This window comes from Staurois parvus, unplaced genomic scaffold, assembly GCF_062004578.1.
Source record: "Staurois parvus isolate SC_StPar_1 unplaced genomic scaffold, SC_StPar_1.0 ptg000827l, whole genome shotgun sequence".
In the NCBI taxonomy this organism is placed as follows: domain Eukaryota; kingdom Metazoa; phylum Chordata; class Amphibia; order Anura; family Ranidae; genus Staurois; species Staurois parvus.
This window is the reverse complement of record NW_028318623.1, coordinates 1,210,864-1,232,015: the sequence shown is the minus strand read 5'-3', so window position 1 is coordinate 1,232,015 and position 21,152 is coordinate 1,210,864. Positions and strand designations below refer to the sequence as shown.

At 42.2% G+C, this 21,152-nt stretch overlaps 1 protein-coding gene across 2 annotated transcripts in view; it reads left to right on the top strand.

Annotated features, from left to right (window-relative positions):
* The window catches only part of SCAF1 (SR-related CTD associated factor 1), a 67,075-nt gene extending 46,658 nt beyond the window's left edge, over positions 1-20,417 (top strand). For both annotated transcript variants that reach the window (XM_089655169.1, XM_089655168.1), the window contains exons 8-11: positions 4,770-4,852; positions 10,432-10,707; positions 14,270-14,398; positions 19,759-20,417. In XM_089655169.1, the coding sequence (XP_089511295.1) occupies positions 4,770-4,852; positions 10,432-10,707; positions 14,270-14,398; positions 19,759-19,950 (680 nt within the window). In that variant the 3' untranslated portion in view covers positions 19,951-20,417. The remainder of the gene's footprint in view (positions 1-4,769; positions 4,853-10,431; positions 10,708-14,269; positions 14,399-19,758) is intronic.
* Positions 20,418-21,152: the final 735 nt, after the last annotated feature.

The following is a 21,152-nucleotide window of genomic DNA, read 5'->3' as shown; positions in this document are numbered from 1 at the left end:
GCAGGAACACCAGGGATTTCACACAAAGGAAACGATACAAAGAGAACAGGATACTTTTCATACAAGTACATGGTACAGCAGGCGCAGATCAGGAATATGAAATGTTGGGTTTACATACTTTTTAAATTATTGTAATGATGTGGCCAGTCACTCCATGGTTGATGGTAATGCTCTTTCTGAAACACGGCTGTTTGCTGAGTACCCTTTTTTTGAATGCAAGCAGTGTAACTATCTGAATTTAAAGGATAGGTTCACCTCTTACCGGACAATAATAAATGCACAATTTTTGCAGGTATAAAAATGTGAATTTACTATTATTATTATTATACAGGATTCATATATTATTATTATTATTATTATACAGGATTTATAAATTATTATTATACAGGATTCATATATTATTATTATTATTATTATTATTATTATTATACAGGATTCATATATTATTATTATACAGGATTTATAAATTATTATTATACAGGATTTATATGGCGCCAACAGTTTGCTCAGCGCTTTACAATATAACGGGAGACAATACAGCAACAATACAGTTCAATACAAGAGGGATAGGAGGGCCCTGATCCTGGGAGCTTACAATCTAGGAGGGAATTTTTTGTTTCAGGAGCCTGGAAAGCATAGCACCAGCGATCAGCAGATCGATGGTCCCATGCAGGTCTCCTGCAGACTGTCAGTGTAATCTTTCTGGCCGTACATCATACAGGCAGGCAGTTTTACACTGACAAAAAAAAAATCAATGAACCAACACAGCGCTCAACACTGCCGTGGTAGTTCATTGAGAACTACAAGCCGACAGCCACAAAGGCTGTCGGGACTTGTAGTTTCCCATTCACAGGACTCTGTGAATGAATGACATGGCTGGGCTGGTAGAGTCCTGTACTGCTGGGCTGTTTTTAAAATTGTGACAGCTAGCGGGGGGAGAAGATCCCCTGTAGCTGTCGCAATGGTGGATCGGGGGGTGCAGTCCTACAGTAACATGTTACACCCAAAATATGGGTATAACATAACATATTACAAAAGTTAAACTTATCCTTGAACATAGTGTCACCTTCTTGTAGTCCTACTGCACATTCTGTGCAACAGAGCGGGGGAGGGAGGAGTATGTGCAACAGAGCGGGGGGAGGGAGGAGTATCCAATGGATCTTCCAGGAGCCAGGAGTGCAAGACGTACGCTGATAGGGAGGAGAGAGCAGAGAGTTTAGCTCTTCACTCCTTTTGCACACTGGACACTTTGGCCATTTCTCCTAGACACCTATTCTCCTGGCAGAAAAACCGCTTGGTGCTTGGAAATGTGTGTAACGTGTTTAGGCGCGTCAAGTGCTTGGTCTTTCATTAATTTCATTGGCCAGAATAATAAGGCACCATGCACACGAACGGTAAAAATACGTTTCCCCTAGAGGAGTTTAGTGTTCTGCCTGTTGAAACAGTTAATGTTATCTTATGTGTCCATAAGGCACGGGTGTCAAACTGGCGGCCCTCCAGTTATTGCCAAACTACAAGTCCCATGAGGCATTGCAAGATTGACAGTTACAAGCATGACTCCCAAAGGCAGAGGCATGATGGGACTTGTAGTTTTGCAAAAGCTGGAGGGCCGCCATTTTGACATCTGTGGTCTAGAGGTTTTTTTTTAAGCTCTGAATTTTGAGGCAGAAAAAAAACCCTTCTGTTTTGCGTTTTTGGGAGGATTTTTCTGGCAGAAAAAAAAAAAAGCTAAACACTAGTACAAAAACCCTACATTTTTTTTTTTTTTAAGCTTTTGTGCATTATTAACTTATTACTATTATTATACAGGATTTATATAGTGCCAACAGTTTGCTCAGCACTTTACAATGTGAGGGCAAACAGTACAGTTACAATACAACTGAATACAGGAGGAATCATAGGGCCCTGCTCGTGCATGGAACCTCATTTATTCTTGCCATTGAAATTAATGCTCAAATGCTAAACGCATCTAGCATTAACGTGAATTTTTTTCTGCCAGTTTGACACCTGTGGTCTAGAGGGGTTTTTCAAGCTCTGAATTTAGAGAGAGAAAAAAAACCTTTCAGTTTTGCTGGCAGAAAAAAAGTTAAACACTAGTACAAAAACCCCCAAAAAATAAAAAAAATTTTCCTGCCAAAATCAGTCGTTTTTTTTTTTTTTTTTTTTTGGAGTTTTTGTGCATTAATTTATTATTATTATTATTATACAGGATTTATATACTGCCAACAGTTTGCGCAGCGCTTTACAATGTGAGGGCAAACAGTACAGTTACAATACAACTGAATACAGGAGGAATCAGAGGGCCCTGCTCGTGCATGGAACCTCATTTATTCTGGCCATTGAAATTAATTAATGCTCAAATGCTAAACGCATCTAGCATTAACGTGCATTTTTTTTCTGCCAGTTTGACACCTGTGGTCTAGAGGGGTTTTTTCAAGCTCTGATTTAGAGACAGAAAAAAATCCCTTCAGTTTTGCTGGCAGAAAAAAGTTAAACACTAGTACAAAAACCCCCCAAAAATAGATTTTTTTTCCTGCCAAAATCAGTCGTTTTTTTTTTTTGTAGATTTTGTGCATTATTAATTTATTATTAATTTATTATTATAATACAGGATTTATATACTGCCAACAGTTTGCGCAGCGCTTTACAATGTGAGGGTAAACAGTACAGTTACAATACAACTGAATACAGGCGGAATCAGAGGGCCCTGCTCGTGCATGGAACCTCATTTATTCTGCCCATTGAAATGAATTAACGCTCAAATACTAAACGCGTCTAGCATTAACGTGAGTTTTTTTCTGCCAAAACATTACTGCTCCTGGACACGCTGGCAGTGGCTTTTTTTGTGCCTCTGAATGCCTGTGTGCATGGACACATAGGCTAAAATGTCAAGGGCGTTAAGAGGCAGAAATAAAACACCAGACGCCCCTAGGGGCAGCGTTAAAAATGTCCAGTGAGGCCTTCTCCTTTCACTGCCTAGCTACATTGTGGGATTAGATGGTGAACCTGTAAGTGAAAGAAAAACTGCAGCAGAGAAAGTTTGGGTCCCTCTGCTGCCAGACATGGTTGTGCTGTGTGGTAGAGCTGTGTAAATTTTATTATTTATTTATTCCAGGTACTTATATAGCGCCGTCAATTTACACAGCGCTTTACATATACAGTTATGTTCAAAATAATAGCCGTCAGACATCACTAACCGGATCAATCACTGCTTTTGGTGGAAATGATATTTCTACATGGCAAATAATTTCCTAGCAGGTGTAGTAGAGTAATAGAAATCCAACAGACCCAACAGTCATGACATGCATGCTGCTGATTCTGTGTCATTGAATCACTGATTGAAAGGGGCGTGTTCAAAATAAAAACCCTGCCTTGTCAGTAGATTTTTTTTTAAATCCTGACTTTACTACCACTTTAACTACTTCCAGTCCGGACATTTTTACCCCCTTCCAGTCCAGGCCAATTTTCAGGCTTCAGCGCTATCACACTTTGAATGACAGTTGCGCGGTCATGCAACATTGTACCCATATGAATTTTTTATAATTTTTTTTTGAGACAGATAAAACTTTATTTTGGTGGCATTTATTCACCACTGGGATGTTTATTTTTTTTTTTTGCTATATAAATTAAAAAGTCCAAAAATTTTTGAAAAAGTTCTTATTAAATTTTGCAAATAAATTAATCTTTCTTCATAAATCGTGGCCAAAATGTATCCAGTTATCTTTTTAGTAAAAAAAAAATAACCCAAATTAGTTTATAACCTAAAATTTTAATTTTTCTAATTTTTTTTTACATTTTTATTTTTTTTTTTTATATTTTGTTTTTGTTTTAACATACTGTCCCCTAACAGTACAGTGTCGCCATAGTGACACTGTACTACTTGGGGGGTGATGATTTATTTATTTTTACATTGATTGCTTTTATACACATAAAGGCTGTAAAAGCAATCATTTCTCCTTTTCTCTGGCTGCATTCTTGAGAGCTGTGATTGGTCACAGCTTGTTACATGGTACAAGGCTGTTGTGAATAGCCCTGTACCATGTGACCTCTGTGATCATTAACCCTTTGAGGACCAAGGGACGTATTTGTCCCATGTTTTTAATTGCGTGTATCATCTGATTAAGAACTCTTTTTTTTTTTTTTTTTTTTTTTTTTGGTTTGAGTCAAAATATTAGTTCTTATCAACAAACAACAAATGGATCTAGCTTTTTGCCAATTATTTCATCAAATGGCTTAGTTACAGCAACTGAAGTGTACGAACTTTAAAAACAAAAAAATTGATTCTTTTGGCGTTCCAAAATCTTACGGGTTAACAGATTTCACTGGTAGTAAGCAATGATGTCAGCAAGTGACATCTTGCTTACTACTATTCATGTGATCACTTTTTGGCCAATCAGTGATCACATGAATCGGGACCTCACACAGAGGTCCTGTACAGCGATCGGTGTTCCGTTGTGTCCTCCGGATCGCGGTGCTGCGCACTCCTAGGGAGCACACACAGGCTGTAAATGTGGGCGCCATTTATGAACGGCAACCCGCTCCGGCACTGCTCCTGTCCGGCCGTCTATGCACATGGGCCGGACGGGAAGTGGTTAAGTGTGAGTCAGGGCCACAGTATATGGTGTTTGCTTATAAAATGAGATTGGGGGGGTTCCCTTGTGTGTAATAGTTGAGATGTAGGGGGATTCTGTTGACCAGTTGTAGTACAGAAATGACCCATTAGAGTTTTATTAATTAACTGTTAATACATGTTGTTTATGTGATTACAGTGACTGCGCTCCTGTTCAAGATGGAGGAGGCAAACATGGCAAGCCGAGCCAAGGCACAGGAGCTAATCCAAGCCACCAATCAGGTGTTTACTCGATAATTGGTCCAATTTCTCTTCGTTTCACAAATACTGTTCAAATCTTTGTGAAGGAAAATTTGTACTTAAAAAAATTAAAAATTTAAAATCGAGGTTGCTTTGGCTGACCTTTTCTATAAATACTCGTGCTGATGTAATGGGAACTGAGGTCAAAAGTGGCATCCTACTTTATTCTCCTTAGCACCCCGGTCACACCAATTTGACTTTGAAATTGTGCGACTTCCAGATAAGTTGCACGATTTCAAAGCCGGATATCAGGTGCGACTTGTCCGGCATCTGCGGCTTGCAAGACAGATGTCTATGCAAGCCGTACCTGAAGTAGTGCATGCACTATCAAAATCTGTGCAACTCCGACAAAGTCGGAACCACACTGATATGAGCACTTTAATTACGTACTATAGGGTTTGACTTGCCATGCGATTTTAACCACTTGAGCTTCTGAGGATTTACCCCCCTTAATGACCAGGCCTCTTTTTGCTACTCGGCGCTGCACTAATTCAACTGATAATTGCGCGGTCATGCGATGCTGCACCCAAACGAAATTTACGTCCTTTTTTTCACACAAATAGAGCTTTCTTTCGGTGTAATTTGATCATCTGTGCGCTTTTTATTTTTCACGCTATAAACAAAAAAAGGCCAAAAATTTTGAAGAAAAACAATATTTTTTTACTTTCAGCTATAAATTTAGGCCAAAATGTATTCTGCTCCATGTTTTTGGTAAAAAAAATCCCAATAAGTGTATATTGATTGCTTTGTGTGGAAGTTATAGCGTCTACAAACTATGGTATAGATATTGCAATTTACGCCATTTTTTTGCTATACAGCGCTGCGCTAGTTTAACGGACAATTGCGCGGTCATGCAATACGATACATAAATGAAATTTACATCCTTTTTTTCCCCACAAATTGTGCTTTCTTTCGGTGGTATTTGATCGCCTGTGCGGTTTTTATTTTTTGCGCTATAAAAAAAAAGGCTGACAATTTTGAGGAAAAAAAAAACAATATTTTGGACTTTTTGCTATAAAACATGTCCAGTAAAAAAAAAAATGCAAAAATCAAATTTAGTCATAAATTTCTGCCAAAATGCATTCTGCGACATGTCTTTGCTAAAAAAAAACCCGATACGTGTAAATTACTTGGTTTACGTGAAAGTTATAGCGTTTACAAATGGCGGGAAAGATACTGGCATTTTTAATTTTTATTTATACTAATAACGCCGATCAGCGACATATGGCGGCGATCAGTGACTTATGGCGGGACTGCGGCGGACATTTTGACACTGGGGGGGAAACTGACTTGGGGTCACTGACATCCCCAGTGACACCAATACAGTGATCAGTGAAAAAACCCCACTGAAACTGTACTAATGTCACTGGGGAGGAAGGGTTAACATTTTTAGAATTTGCTGTGTAAGGGGAGTGTTTTACTAGGGGGCGGGGGTGTGTACTGGACAGTGGGAGGGAGGGGGGAGCTGATCCAAGGAGAGAAACTCTTCTCTCCCTCTGCAGCTTGTCGGCAAACTGTCACAGAGCAGGGCTGTGTGTAAACAATGCAGCCCTGCTCTGTGTCAGTGATCACCGCTCATCGCGGGAAAACGGCCGGTAAAAACCGTCTGTGACCCGGCGGTGGAGAGCCGCTGCTGACACCCGCGGGACAGGTAGGGCGGGCGCCTCGCGCGTCCCCCCTACCTGTTTTGAAGGCAGCCGTTTTAAAACGTGCTTTTGCCTACGAGCGCCGCCCTGCCGCCGTTTATATGCAGTGGCTGGGCGGCAAGTGGTTAAACACACATGGCAAGGCAAGTCACACTCTGTATGACCGGGCTCTAAATGTGCATCTAAGGTCAAGAACAAAAATGTCATATATTGCAGCTTGCCAGTCCTTCGATGTGGTGGCTGCATTAGTTCTCTTTTTTTTTTTTTTTTTTTTTTTTCATTTACCTGATGATCATGCCGGTATCACATTTCCTGTCCCACAGTGACATCATTCATTCACTACCTGTAATATTTTCTATGACTTTCACTAAAGAATGCGTGCACTTTAACCACTTGAGCTCTAGAAGGTTTTACCCCCTTCACTACCTGGCCACTTTTTGTTATTCAGTACTGCGCTACTTTAACTGGCAATTACGCAGTCATGCAACACTGTACCCAAATGCCATTTATATAACTTTGTTCACGAAATACAGCTTTCTTTTGGTGGGATTTAATCACCACAGGGTTTTTTATTTTTTACTATATAAATGGAAAAAATGTAAATTTTGATGAAAAAAAACAATATTTATTAATTTGGTAATAAAAAAACAGTTACACAGTAATAGCGGTCATCAGCAATTTATAGTTGGACTGTGGTAGTGCGGCAAGCAGTCTGACACTAACTGACATTGGCTGTTAGGTACCCTAACTGACTAACAGACTCTGACATCACCATTGACACTAATACAGTGATCAGTGATAATATTATATACTGTCACTGTGCTAATGACACTGGCTGGGAAGGGGTTAACATCTAGGGGCAATCAAAGGGTTAACTGTGTGCCTAACAATGTGTAATGTGTGCCACTTTTTATTAAATATCTTTGTTCCTTCTATCTACTTTGCAGGAAGAAGAAGCAAAGATTGTTCTTGTACGGAGCCCTGTGGTGTTTGTCAACACAGAGCTCTGGGCTGTGATTGCACGCAGTTGATCAGCAGGTCCTGGCCATGAATCATTAGCCGGGACCAGCTAAGTCCTTCTGTGTTCAATCACAGCAGAGCCGGCGGGCGGGAGGTTGTGTGCGAGCCCTGAACCAATAAGAAAGACATGGCGTACAGGTATTTTACTATGCTGGGCTGTGATTGGACACAGCCGATCAGCGGGTCTCAACCATGACCTCAGTCGGCTGGGGGAGGGGGTTGTGTGTGCGCCTTGAACCTGGAAGTAGGGGCCAGCGTACAGGTATGTGATTGTGCCTGTATGGGCCGCCTGCAATCATTAAAATTACTGCGGGCAGTCAGCAAGTAGTTAAAGCGGAGTTCCACCCAAAAGGGGAAGTTCCGTTTTAAGTCCTAGTCCCCCGTTCCCCATTAAGGATTGGCACCTATGGGGAGCGGGGGGGGGAGCTGGTACCCGAATTGACAGGCACCCGCTCCCACTTCCGCTGCGATCACTTAAGGCGATTGGAAGTTTCTCTGGGACACGTAACAGGTCCCAGAAGACTATGGGGCCATTCACAAAGCGCAACACTTCTCGCGCATGCGCAGTGGGCACCCGGCTGTGAAGCCGCAAGCTGTCACAGCCGGGTGACAACACTGAAGATGCCGGCGCCGGGGAGAGAAGGTGGCCGGTGAAACCATCCATGGTGAGGTCACCGCAGGACCGAGAGACAGGTAAGTGGCTGTATTTTAAAAGTCAGCAGCTACAGTTTTTGTAGTTGCTGACTTTTATTTAGCCCTTGAAAAAATATAGAATGTTTGCTAGTTTTCTTTAACCACTTGCCTACCGGACACTTATACCCCCTTCATGCCCAGTCCAATTTTCAGCTTTCAGCACTGTCGCATTTTGAATGACAATTGCGCTGTCATGCAACATTGTACACATGTGAAATTTTTATAATTTTTTTCATACAAATAGAGCTTTCTTTTGGTGGTATTTACTTTATTTTTTTTTTTTGCGCTATAAACAAAAAAAGCAAGAAATAAAAAAAAAAAAAGTTTTTCTTTGTTTCGATTATAAAATTTTGGCAAACAGGTAATTTTTCTCCTTCACTGATGTGCGTTGATGAGGCTGCACTGATGGGCACTGATAGGCAGCACTGATGGGTGGCACTGCTGGGCACTGGTGGGTGGCCGATCACTCCTCTGACAACTGCCGGTTTTTGGCAGTACTTTCCTCACACTGTGACAGCGTGAGGAAAGTGCAGCCAATAACCGGCAATTGCATTTCCCGATCAGTGTGTCATATGACGTCCTCCCAGAACTGACCGGCCATAGAGAAGCCATCATTCGGCTATCTGCGGTCGGCAAGTGGTTAACTACATGCCGCTCAGCCACTGTACATATACGGCGACAGGGCGGCACTCGCAGGCAAAACCACGTTTTAAAACGTGTGTTTTGTAAACAAATAGGGGGCGCGCGAGGCGCGCTGCCGCCCTATTTGTCCCGCGGATCACCGCCGCAGATGTCAGTTGACGGGTCACAGCCGCTCCTTAGCGGCTATGTCCCGGCGATCGGCGGCAAACAGTAGCTGTACTGTCTGTCACTTCCCTGTCAGCTCGTGGATGAGCTGATCGAGAAAGAACAGTTTCTCTTTCTCGATCAGCCTTGTCCCGCCCAGTACACACCCCCGCCCCCTAGTAAAACACTCCCCTCACTCCTATAACCCTTCCCTGCAAAATAAAGTTAACCCCTTCCTCCCCAGTGCCATTAGTACAGTGTCAGTTTTTTTTTTTTTGCACTGATCACTGTATTAGTGTTTTTGGGGATGTCAGTGACCCCAAGTCAGTACCCCCCAATGTCAGAATGTCCGCCGCAGTCCCGCAGTCCTGCCATAAGTCGCTGATCGCTGCCATAAGTCGCTGATCGCTGCCATAAGTCGCTGATCGCTGCCATAAGTCGCTGATCGCCGCCATAATTCGCTGATCGCCGCCATTATTAGTATTAAAAAAAAAAAAACCCTAAAAATCCCAGTATCTTTCCCGCCATTTGTAAACGCTATAACTTTCACGTAAACCAATTAATTTACACGTATTGGGTTTTTTTTGTAGCAAAGACATGTCGCAGAATGCATTTTGGCAGAAATTTATGACTAAATTTGATTTTTGCATTTTTTTTTTTTTTTTACTGGACATGTTTTGTAGCAAAAAGTCCAAAATATTGTTTTTTTTTTCCTCAAAATTGTCAGCCTTTTTTTTTTTTTATAGCGCAAAAAATAAAAACCGCACAGGCGATCAAATACCACCGAAAGAAAGCTCAATTTGTGGGGAAAAAAAAGGATGTAAATTTCATTTATGTACCATATTGCATGACCGCGCAATTGTCCGTTAAACTAGCTCAGCGCTGTATAGCAGAAAAATGGCGTAAATTGCAGTATTTATACCGTAGTTTGTAGACGCTATAACTTCCACACAAAGCAATCAATATACACTTATTGGGATTTTTTTTTACCAAAAACATGGAGCAGAATACATTTTGGCCTAAATTTATAACCAACTTTGAGTTTACGATATATTTTTTATAGCTGAAAATAAAAAATATTGTTTTTCTTCAAAATTTTTGGCCTTTTTTGGTTTATAGCGTGAAAAATAAAAAGCGCACAGGTGATCAAATTACACCGAAAGAAAGCTCTATTTGTGTGAAAAAAAGGACGTAGATTTCGTTTGGGTGCAGCATCGCATGACCGCGCAATTATCAGTTGAATTAGTGCAGCGCCGAGTAGCAAAAAGAGGCCTGGTCATTAAGGGGGGTAAATCCTCTGGAGCTCAAGTGGTTAATGTAGCAGCATGGCAGAGATCAGAGGTTTTCTAATCATTCCTCTTAACTGTTCTAATGTATGACCGGTTAATAACCAGCTAAATTTTTCTTCTCTCACAGATCCTCAGTCACAGCAAGCCTTCTACCTCACTGGTTACCCAGCCTCCTCCGCCTGTCATTCCATCTCTTGGTCACTCGGCTCCCTCCTATCACCCTTATACTTCTCTACCCCTTAGTGGCAACTCCAGCCCTCCGACCCCACCTGGAATCTCAAGTCTAAACTCCCAAACAATTCCCGGTTCCACCTCCAGCTCATTTTTCAACACTAATACAATGTCAGAGCTGGGAAAACGGGAAGGCAGCACTAGCTCTGAGGGCAGAGGAGACACTGATAAGGTATTAACATGTAATGCGTCTGTCTAGTAATGACCATGCCGTTAAATGTTCTGGGCGTTAATAGGATTCCAGCTTCCCCTGTTCTGTTGAAAATTGTCCTTTTTACATTTCAAAAAAATGTGTGTACGTGTCATGATTTATTTAATGCTTTTATACAGTTTAGTGTCACTTTTAAAGAGGAACTTTAGTCAGAAAATGAAGTCCTGCTAGATCCCTTCAGGCTGGCCCATTTTGCAGGTATAGCTATGTAAAACAATAAAAATAAGTGCATATTCTGTTTACATTTATTATTGCATTTTCTTACTTCATTTTAATCTGCACATGCTCAGTTGCTCTTTATTTTTTGGCAATGTGCCGAAAATGTAGAGGCCGATCTACTGATAGCCTAAAGATTTACTGCTGCTCAGGGACTCTGGGCTTCAGCAAAATGGCAGCCTCCAACAAGGAGAAATGTGAACAATGCTGGAGGCAATTTCCAGCACACAGTAAATTTGGTGGCAGAATTATTAATGTAGCATGTATGTTCCTTGTTAAAGAACACTTTTATCAAGTTGCTTTGTCTAAAGTTCAGCTTTAAATATATGTAAGAAAACACTTTCTTTCCTTTAAGACAGTCCAATTCCAAAGAAATTCCAAATTTAATGGTCATGTTGTATGATGTGAGCAGTCTCCACTTCAGGGAAGGAAAATTATAGGATGAGTCTATGCTAGAGAACCATTCAGCTTCATAGTCAAGTAGGGCACAAAAACAGAAAGTTCTTTACTTACAGTTCTGAGTTTCAAATATTGCTCTCCTGCAGTACATTTCACATGGAAAACAGGACATTCAGGGGACACTAGCAGGTCTGGTATGTAATGAAATCATACCTCCACTCAGTCTGTCCTTAAAGGAGAGGTAGGGCCAAAGCTGTTTTGGCCCTACTTCTCCTATAGGTCACAGGAGTGTACTTCGTTCTGCACTCATGTCACCCTGATTCAGCCGACAGCAGGCTAAAGTCCGCTGTCGGCTGATGCCACTCAGCCGGTCCAGACTTTGGAGGGATCCTAACTTTAATGTCGGGATCCGCCAAGATGCCTACCCAACAGCTGGTTCAGCCTCTCGTCGTGCTGCTGAAAGCCTGAGCCAGCTGCTCCTGCCCGCTTCCACAGTGGGGCAGAGCAGAGCCAGTGACTGACAGTCACCACACTCTACTCAGTAAAGACTGAGAACTGAACAATCGGCAATCTTTGATCGCTCCGTTCTCAGTCTTAAAGGCAGAGGGGACAGATGTACCATCGATCTGATGCTGCATCTATGTAGGTTTCTTTTTTTTTTTTTTTTTTTCAAACTCCAAACTTCTCTTTTAATCAGCTGGAATTTGGACACCATAGTGTGCACCCTTGGCTTTTATGAGGAGTACAGGAACTTATCAAAGTTGACTACTCCCCAGCTCCATTTTGGCCCATCTTTAAGTGGTCACCATAACTAGTAAAGAGATGTAGTAGGGGATGGGTCAAAGTGCTCACTTTCTAGCTGATTTGGTGTTTTCATTAAACGCCCCTGGTTTTCAGCGTAGTTTGACTATTTTCCCACCAGGCCAATTCTGACACTTCTTTCCTACATGTAAAAATTAGTTTTTTGTTTGCTTTAAAAAAAAACAAACAAACAAAATAACTACTTACAACCCCCAAACATTATATCTTTTTAAGCAGAGACTCTAGAGAATAAAATGGTGTTTGTTGCATATTTTTTATGTCACATGATATTTGCGCAGCTGTGTTTCAAATGTAGGTTGTTTTTTTTTTTTTGTTTGGTTTTTGTTTTTTTTAAATCCAGTTTAAAGACTTTTAATGCACAAGATCATGGTAAAATGCAGTCTGGTTCAGATGGTGCGGGTCGAGATTGCATATCCACTGGAGACATTTTTCATTTTTTTTTTTTTTTTGTGTGTGTTTATGGTGGTCGTTGGCTTTTCCTTACAACCGAAGTGTTAGGGCCAATTCACACCAGTGCGTTGATCTGCATTTTAGCACAGCTGTAAAATGCTGATCAACGGAAGAACATCTGAAAAACAATAATTTCCAGTGTGTCCTAATCACCATAATACTGCATTGACCTGCATTGCGCTAAAATGCAACATGTATACATTTTAACGCAACGGATGTTAGTGGATGTCAACACGGTGCACAGTATACTCTGTGAAAATGCAATGTATTATTATTATTATACAGGATTTATATATTATTATTATTATTATACAGGATTTATATATTATTATTATTATACAGGATTTATATATTATTATACAGGATTTATATATTATTATTATTATTATACAGGATTTATGGCGCCAACAGTTTGCTCAGCACTTTACAATATAACGGGAGACAATACAGCAACAATACAGTTCACTACAAGAGGGTTAGGAGGGCCCTGATCCTGGGAGCTTACAATATAATAGGGAGGGGCTGGTGGTACAAAAAAGGTAATAACTGTGGAGGATGGACTTATTATTATTCAGGATTTATATATTAAGTCCATCCCCCCACAGTTATTACCTTTTTTTTTTTTGTACCACTAGCCCCTCCCTCTTAGATTGTAAGCTCCGAGGAGCAGGGCCCTCCTATCCCTCTTGTATTGATCTGTATTGTTGCTGTATTGTCTCCTGTTATATTGTAAAGCGCTGAGCAAACTGTTGGTGTTATATAAATCTTTATAATCTAATGTCCATAATGTCCGTATTTTCCCTAACTTCTCTAGTTCTGACTGAATAATGTTTGACCTAGAGAGAAAATAACCTAATGACCATTCAGTTATTTTTTTTTTTTTTTGCACTTTAAAATGTGTACACACGGTTTCACAGGATGAATAGCTCTGCAATCCAGTTTTTGTTTTTTTTGTGTTTGTTTTTTTTTTTTTTTGTTTGGTTTTGTTGTGTTTTTTTGTTTGGTTTTGTTGTGTTTTTTTGTTTGGTTTTTTTTGTTTTTTTTTGTTTGTGTTTTTTTTTTTTTTTTGTTTGGTTTTGTTGTGTTTTTTTGTTTGGTTTTGTTGTGCTTTTTGTTTGTGGGTTTTTTTTTATAAATATACCTCCTAGTGTTTTTATTTGATTTTGCTACTAATTTAACTAACGGGTTCAGTGTAGTGCTCATCGCGTTACATTATAGTGGGAGACAATACAGCAACAATACAGTTCAATACAAGAGGGATTTGAGGGCCCTGATCCTGGGAGCTTACAATCTAGGAGGGAGGGGTTAGTGGTACAAAAGGTAATAACTGTGGGGGATGGAGTGGTTGGAAGAGTAGAAGATTCCATTATTAGCTGAGGGCGGGATAGGCTTCCCTGAAGATGTATGCTTTAATGTACGCTAAAATACATGTCAGCGTATGTCCGGGAGTGACTAAAATGCATGGAAATGCACATCCATTTTCTGTACATTTTTTGCGCAAGTCAGTGTGAATTGGCCCTGATAGTTTGTTTTTACAGGTCCTGCCAGATTATTTCCCCATCTTTCTTTTCTATTAATTTTAGAAAGCAATTAGTAAAGATTTGTCTTGACGTTTTATCGTTTTATTCCCTATCAGTATCTGAAGAAGCTGCATACACAGGAGAGAGCAGTAGAAGAGGTAAAACTGGCCATTAAACCCTATTATCAAAGAAAAGAGATCACAAAGGAAGATTATAAAGATATCCTTAGGAAAGCTGTACATAAGGTGAGAGACTGACCTCTTCAGTATTGCATGTACATACATTGTCATTGTCATCAATTGGTTTGTGTAAAAGGGGTTTATTATCCTTCATGGATAAATATGGAATGGATTCCAAATATTAATGTGAGAGGAAAAGTGGTGTTTGATGCCCAAGGATAATGAATTTACTAGTGTTAAAGCAGCTGAAAAGTTCTTACTCAAAATCTACCCCCTATGATATCTATCTCCTATGACACTTTCTTTTAAGCCCGGGTTCACATATATGCAGTGCGGTATATCGCATGTGATTCGCACAGGAACTGCACCGCATTCCTGTGCGAATCACATGCGATTTGTGTGCGGTGCGATTGGAGCCGTACTTTCTGTATGGCTCTAATCGCACTGCATCCGCACCAAAAACGTGCAGGATCCTTTTTTTTGGTCGGCAGCAGAATCGGATCACATGGGTATTCACACCTATGCGATCCGATTCTGCACATCGCACCGCCTTTTGGGGACCGCTTTTGGGGTGTTGTTAACTTTGCATGAACGGGGTGCGATTCTGATGAAGTGCGTAATTCGCACAGAAAACGCTGCAAATTCCGCACCGCATCAGTGTGAATCGGGCTTAATCCCATAAATCTTGTTTACATAGAGATGCATTTCTGTGCTCACTCTGTTAGCACTGCAGGTCCCAGAGACCTCAACACTATGGTGGTTCCTCCATCACACTCTCCTGGCCACTCAAAAAAGAGAGCCAGGGGCTGTGTTTTATGAAAGGCCAGAAGGAGACGGAGATGCAACGGTAGCATTGAAGTCTGAGAGATCTGCAGCTCAAAGTGGGCACAGAAGTACAGCTGTAACTGCACTACCGTCCGCATGTAAACAAGGTGGTGATCAAGATTTAAAAGATAACGTAAGTTCATTGGGGTTGAATTACTAAAGGCAAATATACTGTGCACTGCAAGTGCAGTCTCTCCAGAGCTTGGTAAACGAGGTAAGGCTTCACTTTGCAAAGAATACCCAATCGCATGCAAGGAAAATAAAAAACAGCAGTTTTGCTTGCACATGATTGGATGATAGAAATCATCAGAGCTTCCCCTTAGATCTGCACTTACAGTGCACAGACTATTTGCTAGTGGTGCACCGAAATGAAAACTCTGGTGCCAAAACTGAAAATTCAAAATGCACTTGGCTGAAAACCGAAACCGAAATGCGCAATTTTTAAAAATGAATCTATATTTTTTTGAAAAAAATACACTTTGATTGAAAAAAAAAAAATATACCCCAATTGTTTTGTAAAATATGAAAGAGGATGTTACGGAGAGTAAATAGATACCCAACATGTCATGCTTTAAAATTGCGCACGCTTGTGGAATGGCGTGAAACTGCGGTACTTCAAAATCTCCATGGGTGATGCTTTAAACATTTTCACAGGTAAGCAGTGTAAAGTTACAGAGGAGGTCTAGTGGGAGAATTCTTGCTCTTGCTCTGACGTTCATGGCGATACCTCACATGTGTAGTTTGAACACCATTTACATATGTGGGCATGGCCTACGTTTGCATTCACCACTACGTGCGAGCACGAGGGGGATGGGGGTACTTTAAAAAAAAAATTTTTTTCAATTTATTTCAATTTTTTTTTTTTTTTTGCACTTTCCCTTTAAAAAAATTTGTAATCCCTTATTTTTATCACAAGAAATGCATGCATCCCTTGTGATAGAAATAATTAGTGACAGGTTCTCTTTATGGAGAGCTATGGGGTCAATAAGACCCCACATCTCTCCTCTGCAATAAAAAGCATTGATCTAGTGCTTTAGAAAAAAAAAAAAAAATGGCCGGAAGTGACATCTCTCCGGTCCTCCAAGGGCATAGAGATGAGGGGAGGCCATCTTTCCTTCACTTATCTCTACGCCCAGCGCCGGGATCGTTCGACCGTTTCTCAGGTAAGGCTGAGAACTACCGAGTGGTGGCGGTGAGGGGTGGGGTTTTTTCGGCACCTGCATCGGTGCTTCTTTTCATTTCGACCAACAGCCGAAAGGGGTGTTTTCGGCCGAAACGTTTCAGCCAAGAAAATTTCGGTGCATCCCTACTATTTGCCTTTAGTAAAGCAGCCCCATTGTGTCTGGAGTTTGGCTTTAAAACCTTGTTTTTACAGTGATTTGATTGTGATCAACTGACAAAATCTTCATCGTGTGCGGGACCATTATCATGGTGGAGAATCTAGAGTTCCCAACTTTTCCTCTGAACTGATTCCTGTAACCTTTCTCCACATTTGATCTGCCCTTGTGTTTTTGGCTGCCCACTTCTTGTGTTATCGTGGACCTCTTCCCGCCCCTCCGTTAACTTCCTATGCCATTTAAAGACTCCTAACCTCCCTGGCGGTATTCCCGAGTGTAGCTCGGGGTAAAGTTTTCAGCACCAAAAGCGGTAACCCTGATCTACACTCGGGAATACCTTATGATGAATATCTCTTCTTCACTTACCTTGTCCTGCGCTCCCGCGATGTCCCCCCTGCAGTATCCCCAGCAATGTCCTCCAGCCGATGCCGGCAGCTGTCTTCCGGGTTCTGTTCCCTGCGACGTCGGGACGTACGGGGGACGGAACGGCGGGAAATTTAAAAATGTTAAAAAGTGACATTCACTCAATACACTAAAATCACATAGTATAACATTCCTGTATCAAACCATTTCACATACATTTTGTCCCGAGTGCTTTGTCCGGCGCCCTGCCTGCATTTTTACTGTTCTTTCTGCCTGGAAACTAAGAAATGTCCATGGCGTCCAAAAAGCGTCCCTTTAGGTCAAAAGCAGTTTTAGACCGGCTAGAGAACAGCGATAGTAAATCAGAACCACTTGCAGAATTGAGTGATAATGATTCGTGGGGAAATTCCTCATCAGACACTGAAAACGACTAGGATCAGTGATGTGTGAACTTGGCGCTCTATTTTAAATTTCAGTGTTTTTGTTTGATTACATTATTGAATTAAATTTATTATTATTATATTATTATTTTTATGATTATTTATTATATTATAATTTATGATTTTGTGTTTCAAATTTTATCCTACCCGGGATGTTTACTACTCTTGTTCGGACAGATTTCAGTGAATTATTCCTAAAAATTACAGGCCTACAATATAAAAACAACATGCCAAAAAATGTACTGCTTTGAGCACAGAAGTACTGACATAATCATACCGCTAGGGAGGTTAATTTATACTTGCAATGTTCACCATTAGCCTGTTGTAACATTTCACTTGCTCTTTTGCCAATTTTCATACAAAAGTTTGATAATTCGCTGCTCCAGATTCCTTTCCCTCGTTTTTCTATCCGCAACGCGCACACGGGTTATTTTTTCTACTACTCTGTAAAGACTGAGCCAACTGGTCTGCAACCCAGGAGTTCATGTCAGAACATGTCCGAGTGCAAATGGCCACTCACGCTATACCGTGAGAATTTTGGGAATTAAATTGTCGCACCTCGTACACAACCCTAAAGTAGTTTTCTGTGCCGTACAGCCAAAGGACAGAAAGAGATGGGCTGCTGCACTGCGCTCAAGTACATTGGTGGATATAGTAGAACTCCAGACAAAAAGTTTTTTTTGTTTTTTTTTTTTGTTTTTGGATATAGTGGATAATATTTAGGGCATCTCACCTTTTGTGGAGGAGATATTTCTACTTTTTGCGTTATGGATAGGACAAGCACTCTGATCACAAGCGACTAAACTTGTTAGAGGTCGCCGGTGCGAAGGGGTTAATTAAATCGGTAGTAAAGTTTCATAAAAGAAAAGAAAAAAAAAAGTCCAACTGCAAGATAATAGCATGATGTGTTCTTTTGCATTGCATGCTAACACATTATGAAACACTTTAAAATGAAGCCCTCCAGCGGCATGTTGTCACTGCTGACAGGGCTTCTATCTTCACCTGGTCTTCCTTTTGGGTTCGTAGGCTCTGGCCGTGATGACGTCACTCACACGTGTGCATGGGAGTCATGGTCGTGGCACAGAGCTGTGAAGGGAGTGCATGCACAGGGCTGCAGAAACTAAATATTTCCTAAACGGTGTACGTTTACAAGATATTCATTCAGAGAAGGGGGGGCGAGAGAGCGGGAAGGAGGGAGAGGCAGGGGCGTATCAACCATGAGGCAAACAAGGTGTTTGCCTAGGGTGGCAATTTTTAGGGGGGCAACACTGCCCCTTCCCCGGTAGAAGGGACCTTTTGAGAAGCAGCGGACAGCAGGAAGATCGATGTGGTGGGGCGTGGGGAAGGGCAGTTGCAGAGCAACGGTCATGTACCTCTCCAGCAGCTGATGAGCCAGGACCAAGGGACAGCCTGGAGTGGGGAAAGAAGTGGCATAGAGGAAAGAGCCCGGAGGAGGTGAGCTGTGTTGTCTCCTGTGGGCTCTTCCTCCTGTCGTCCATCCAGCAGATTACACACTGACAGATTGTATGAGATTGCACACCCCCTCTTGGAGAGGGGGGGGGTGGTCCCATACGATCTGAGGAAGAGGGGGGGGGAGAGGGAAGATAGAGGGGAGGGAGAGGGAAGGAAGGGAGAGAGAGGGGAGGGAGAGGGAAGGAAGGGAGAGAGAGGGGAGGGAGAGGGAAGGAAGGGAGAGAGAGGGGAGGGAGAGGGAAGGGAGGGAGAGAGAGGGGAGGGAGAGGGAAGGGAGAGAGAGGGGAGGGAGAGGGAAGGAAGGGAGAGAGAGGGGAGGGAGAGGGAAGGGAGAGAGAGGGGAGGGAGAGGGAAGGAAGGGAGAGAGAGGGGAGGGAGAGGGAAGGGAGGGAGAGAGAGGGGAGGGAGAGAGAGGGGAGGGAGAGAGAGGGGAGGGAGAGGGAAGGAAGGGAGAGAGAGGGGAGGCAGAGGGGAGGGAGGGAGAGAGAGGGGAGGGAGAGGGGGAAGGGAGGGAAAGGGGAGGGGGAGTGGAGGGAGAGGGAAAGGGGAGTGGAGGGAGAGGGAAAGGGGAGTGGAGGGAGGGGGAAAGGGGAGGGAGAGGGGAGTGGAGGGAGAGGGAAGGGGAGAGAGGGAGGGAAGAGGGAGAGGGAAGGGGGAAAGAGGGAGAGGGGAGGGAAGGGGAAGAGAGAGAGGCAATGGGGAGAGGAGGAAGAGAGAGGGGAGAGAGAAGGGGGGGAGAGAGAGAATCATATATACATACATACACTTCTTGAACTCTCTCGCTCTCTCATTGGGGGGGGGGGGGCGGGGCGGTGCAAAATGTGTTGCCTAGAGCAGCACAAAATCTAAATACACTACTGCCTACAGGTAAGCTTTACTATCCTCCTTTCTGTAGGTACAAGTGTACCGGCGGTGTTTTACAAATGCATTAAACTCCTTCCTTTTTTGAAGGCCTCTATTTTGATTGTCATGAATTCTTCCACCTTAGATTTGCCACAGCAAGAGTGGAGAAATCAACCCAGTAAAAGTGAACAATCTGGTGAAAGCCTACGTCCAGCGTTACAAGTATTTCCGGAAACACGGGAAGAAAATGGAAGACGACGAAAGCAGCAGCAGTTACCGTGGCGGAAGAGAACCAGGGGCCCTTGAAAAAGGAATGCCTCCTTTACCATTAATATGAGCCCAAGGGGACTGCGTACCTTCACATAACTCATCAGTTTCTGTAAAAAACAAAACAAAAAAAAAAAACAACTTTATTGCTAGCGGCTAAGAGGGACAAAGGATGCTTTTATGCAACTATCTGTCAATCTTTAGAGATGCCTATCTTTAGAAATATATGTGACTCCTAAAAAAAACAGTTTCTCCCCCCTGCTCGTCCCGCCAGAGTTGGGATTGGCTCGGCAGGGCCACACGGTGCGCTCGCGTTCTCTGCTGACTCGTTTTAAATAGTCGTCTCTTGTAAATACTACGTTTGCTTCACAGATTTGCAGCTTTACTCTTTCTGTACCAGGTTTTAACTCTTACACGGTTTTCCTTCCATTATTATATTTTATTTTGCATGAAAGGACACATCTCCACCGTATCAGCACCTAGCAGGTCGTTGTTGTAACCTCCTACTGTTAGCTGTATTAAATTGCCATCCTGTAAGCCTTTCTCCCTGTTTGGCCTTTTTGTTGAGGATGTCATGTCTGGTGCGTTGTCCTCCTGGTGGGTCTGATTGTAATGGATTTTCTTTTTTCAGCTTAAAAACAATCCAATCAAAGATTTGGGTGAAGTGGCGTCAGGTTCACCTAAATCTCTGCAGGCTGTGCTGCAGTCAGGTTTTTATTGCTGTTTATGTTTCCGTTGGGGAGATTTATTATCTCTATTCTTCCCGATCACCAGTGTCATCAGGAATGAAAGTGAGGGTAAATCCAAAATGTTTGAGTTGCCACCAAAACAGGAAGAGAGGGGAAATCTTGTAATGGGGACATTAGTTACTGTGGGATTTCCCTCATATTAGGAACAAAAATCTCCTACTTCCAATTCAAGTAGTTGTAAAGGCTGAAGGTTTTTTACCTTCATGCTCTCTATGCATGAAGGTAAAAAATCTTCTGTGAGCAACAGTGCCCCCAGCCCCCTCAATAATTACCTGAGCCCCATCGTGATCCAGCTATGTGAACAACAGCCTTGGCTGTCATGGGTCTCTGACTCCTAATTGGCTGAGACAGAAAGTGGGAGCCATTGGCTCCCGCTGTTGTCAATCACAGCCAGCCAGTCAGCCAATGAGGAGAGAGAAGGGGCAGGGCTATGCCACGGGTCCATGTGTGAATGGACACAGGGAGCAGCGAGTGCCCCATAGCAAGCAGCTTGCTATGGGGGCACCCGCCAGAAAGGAGGAGC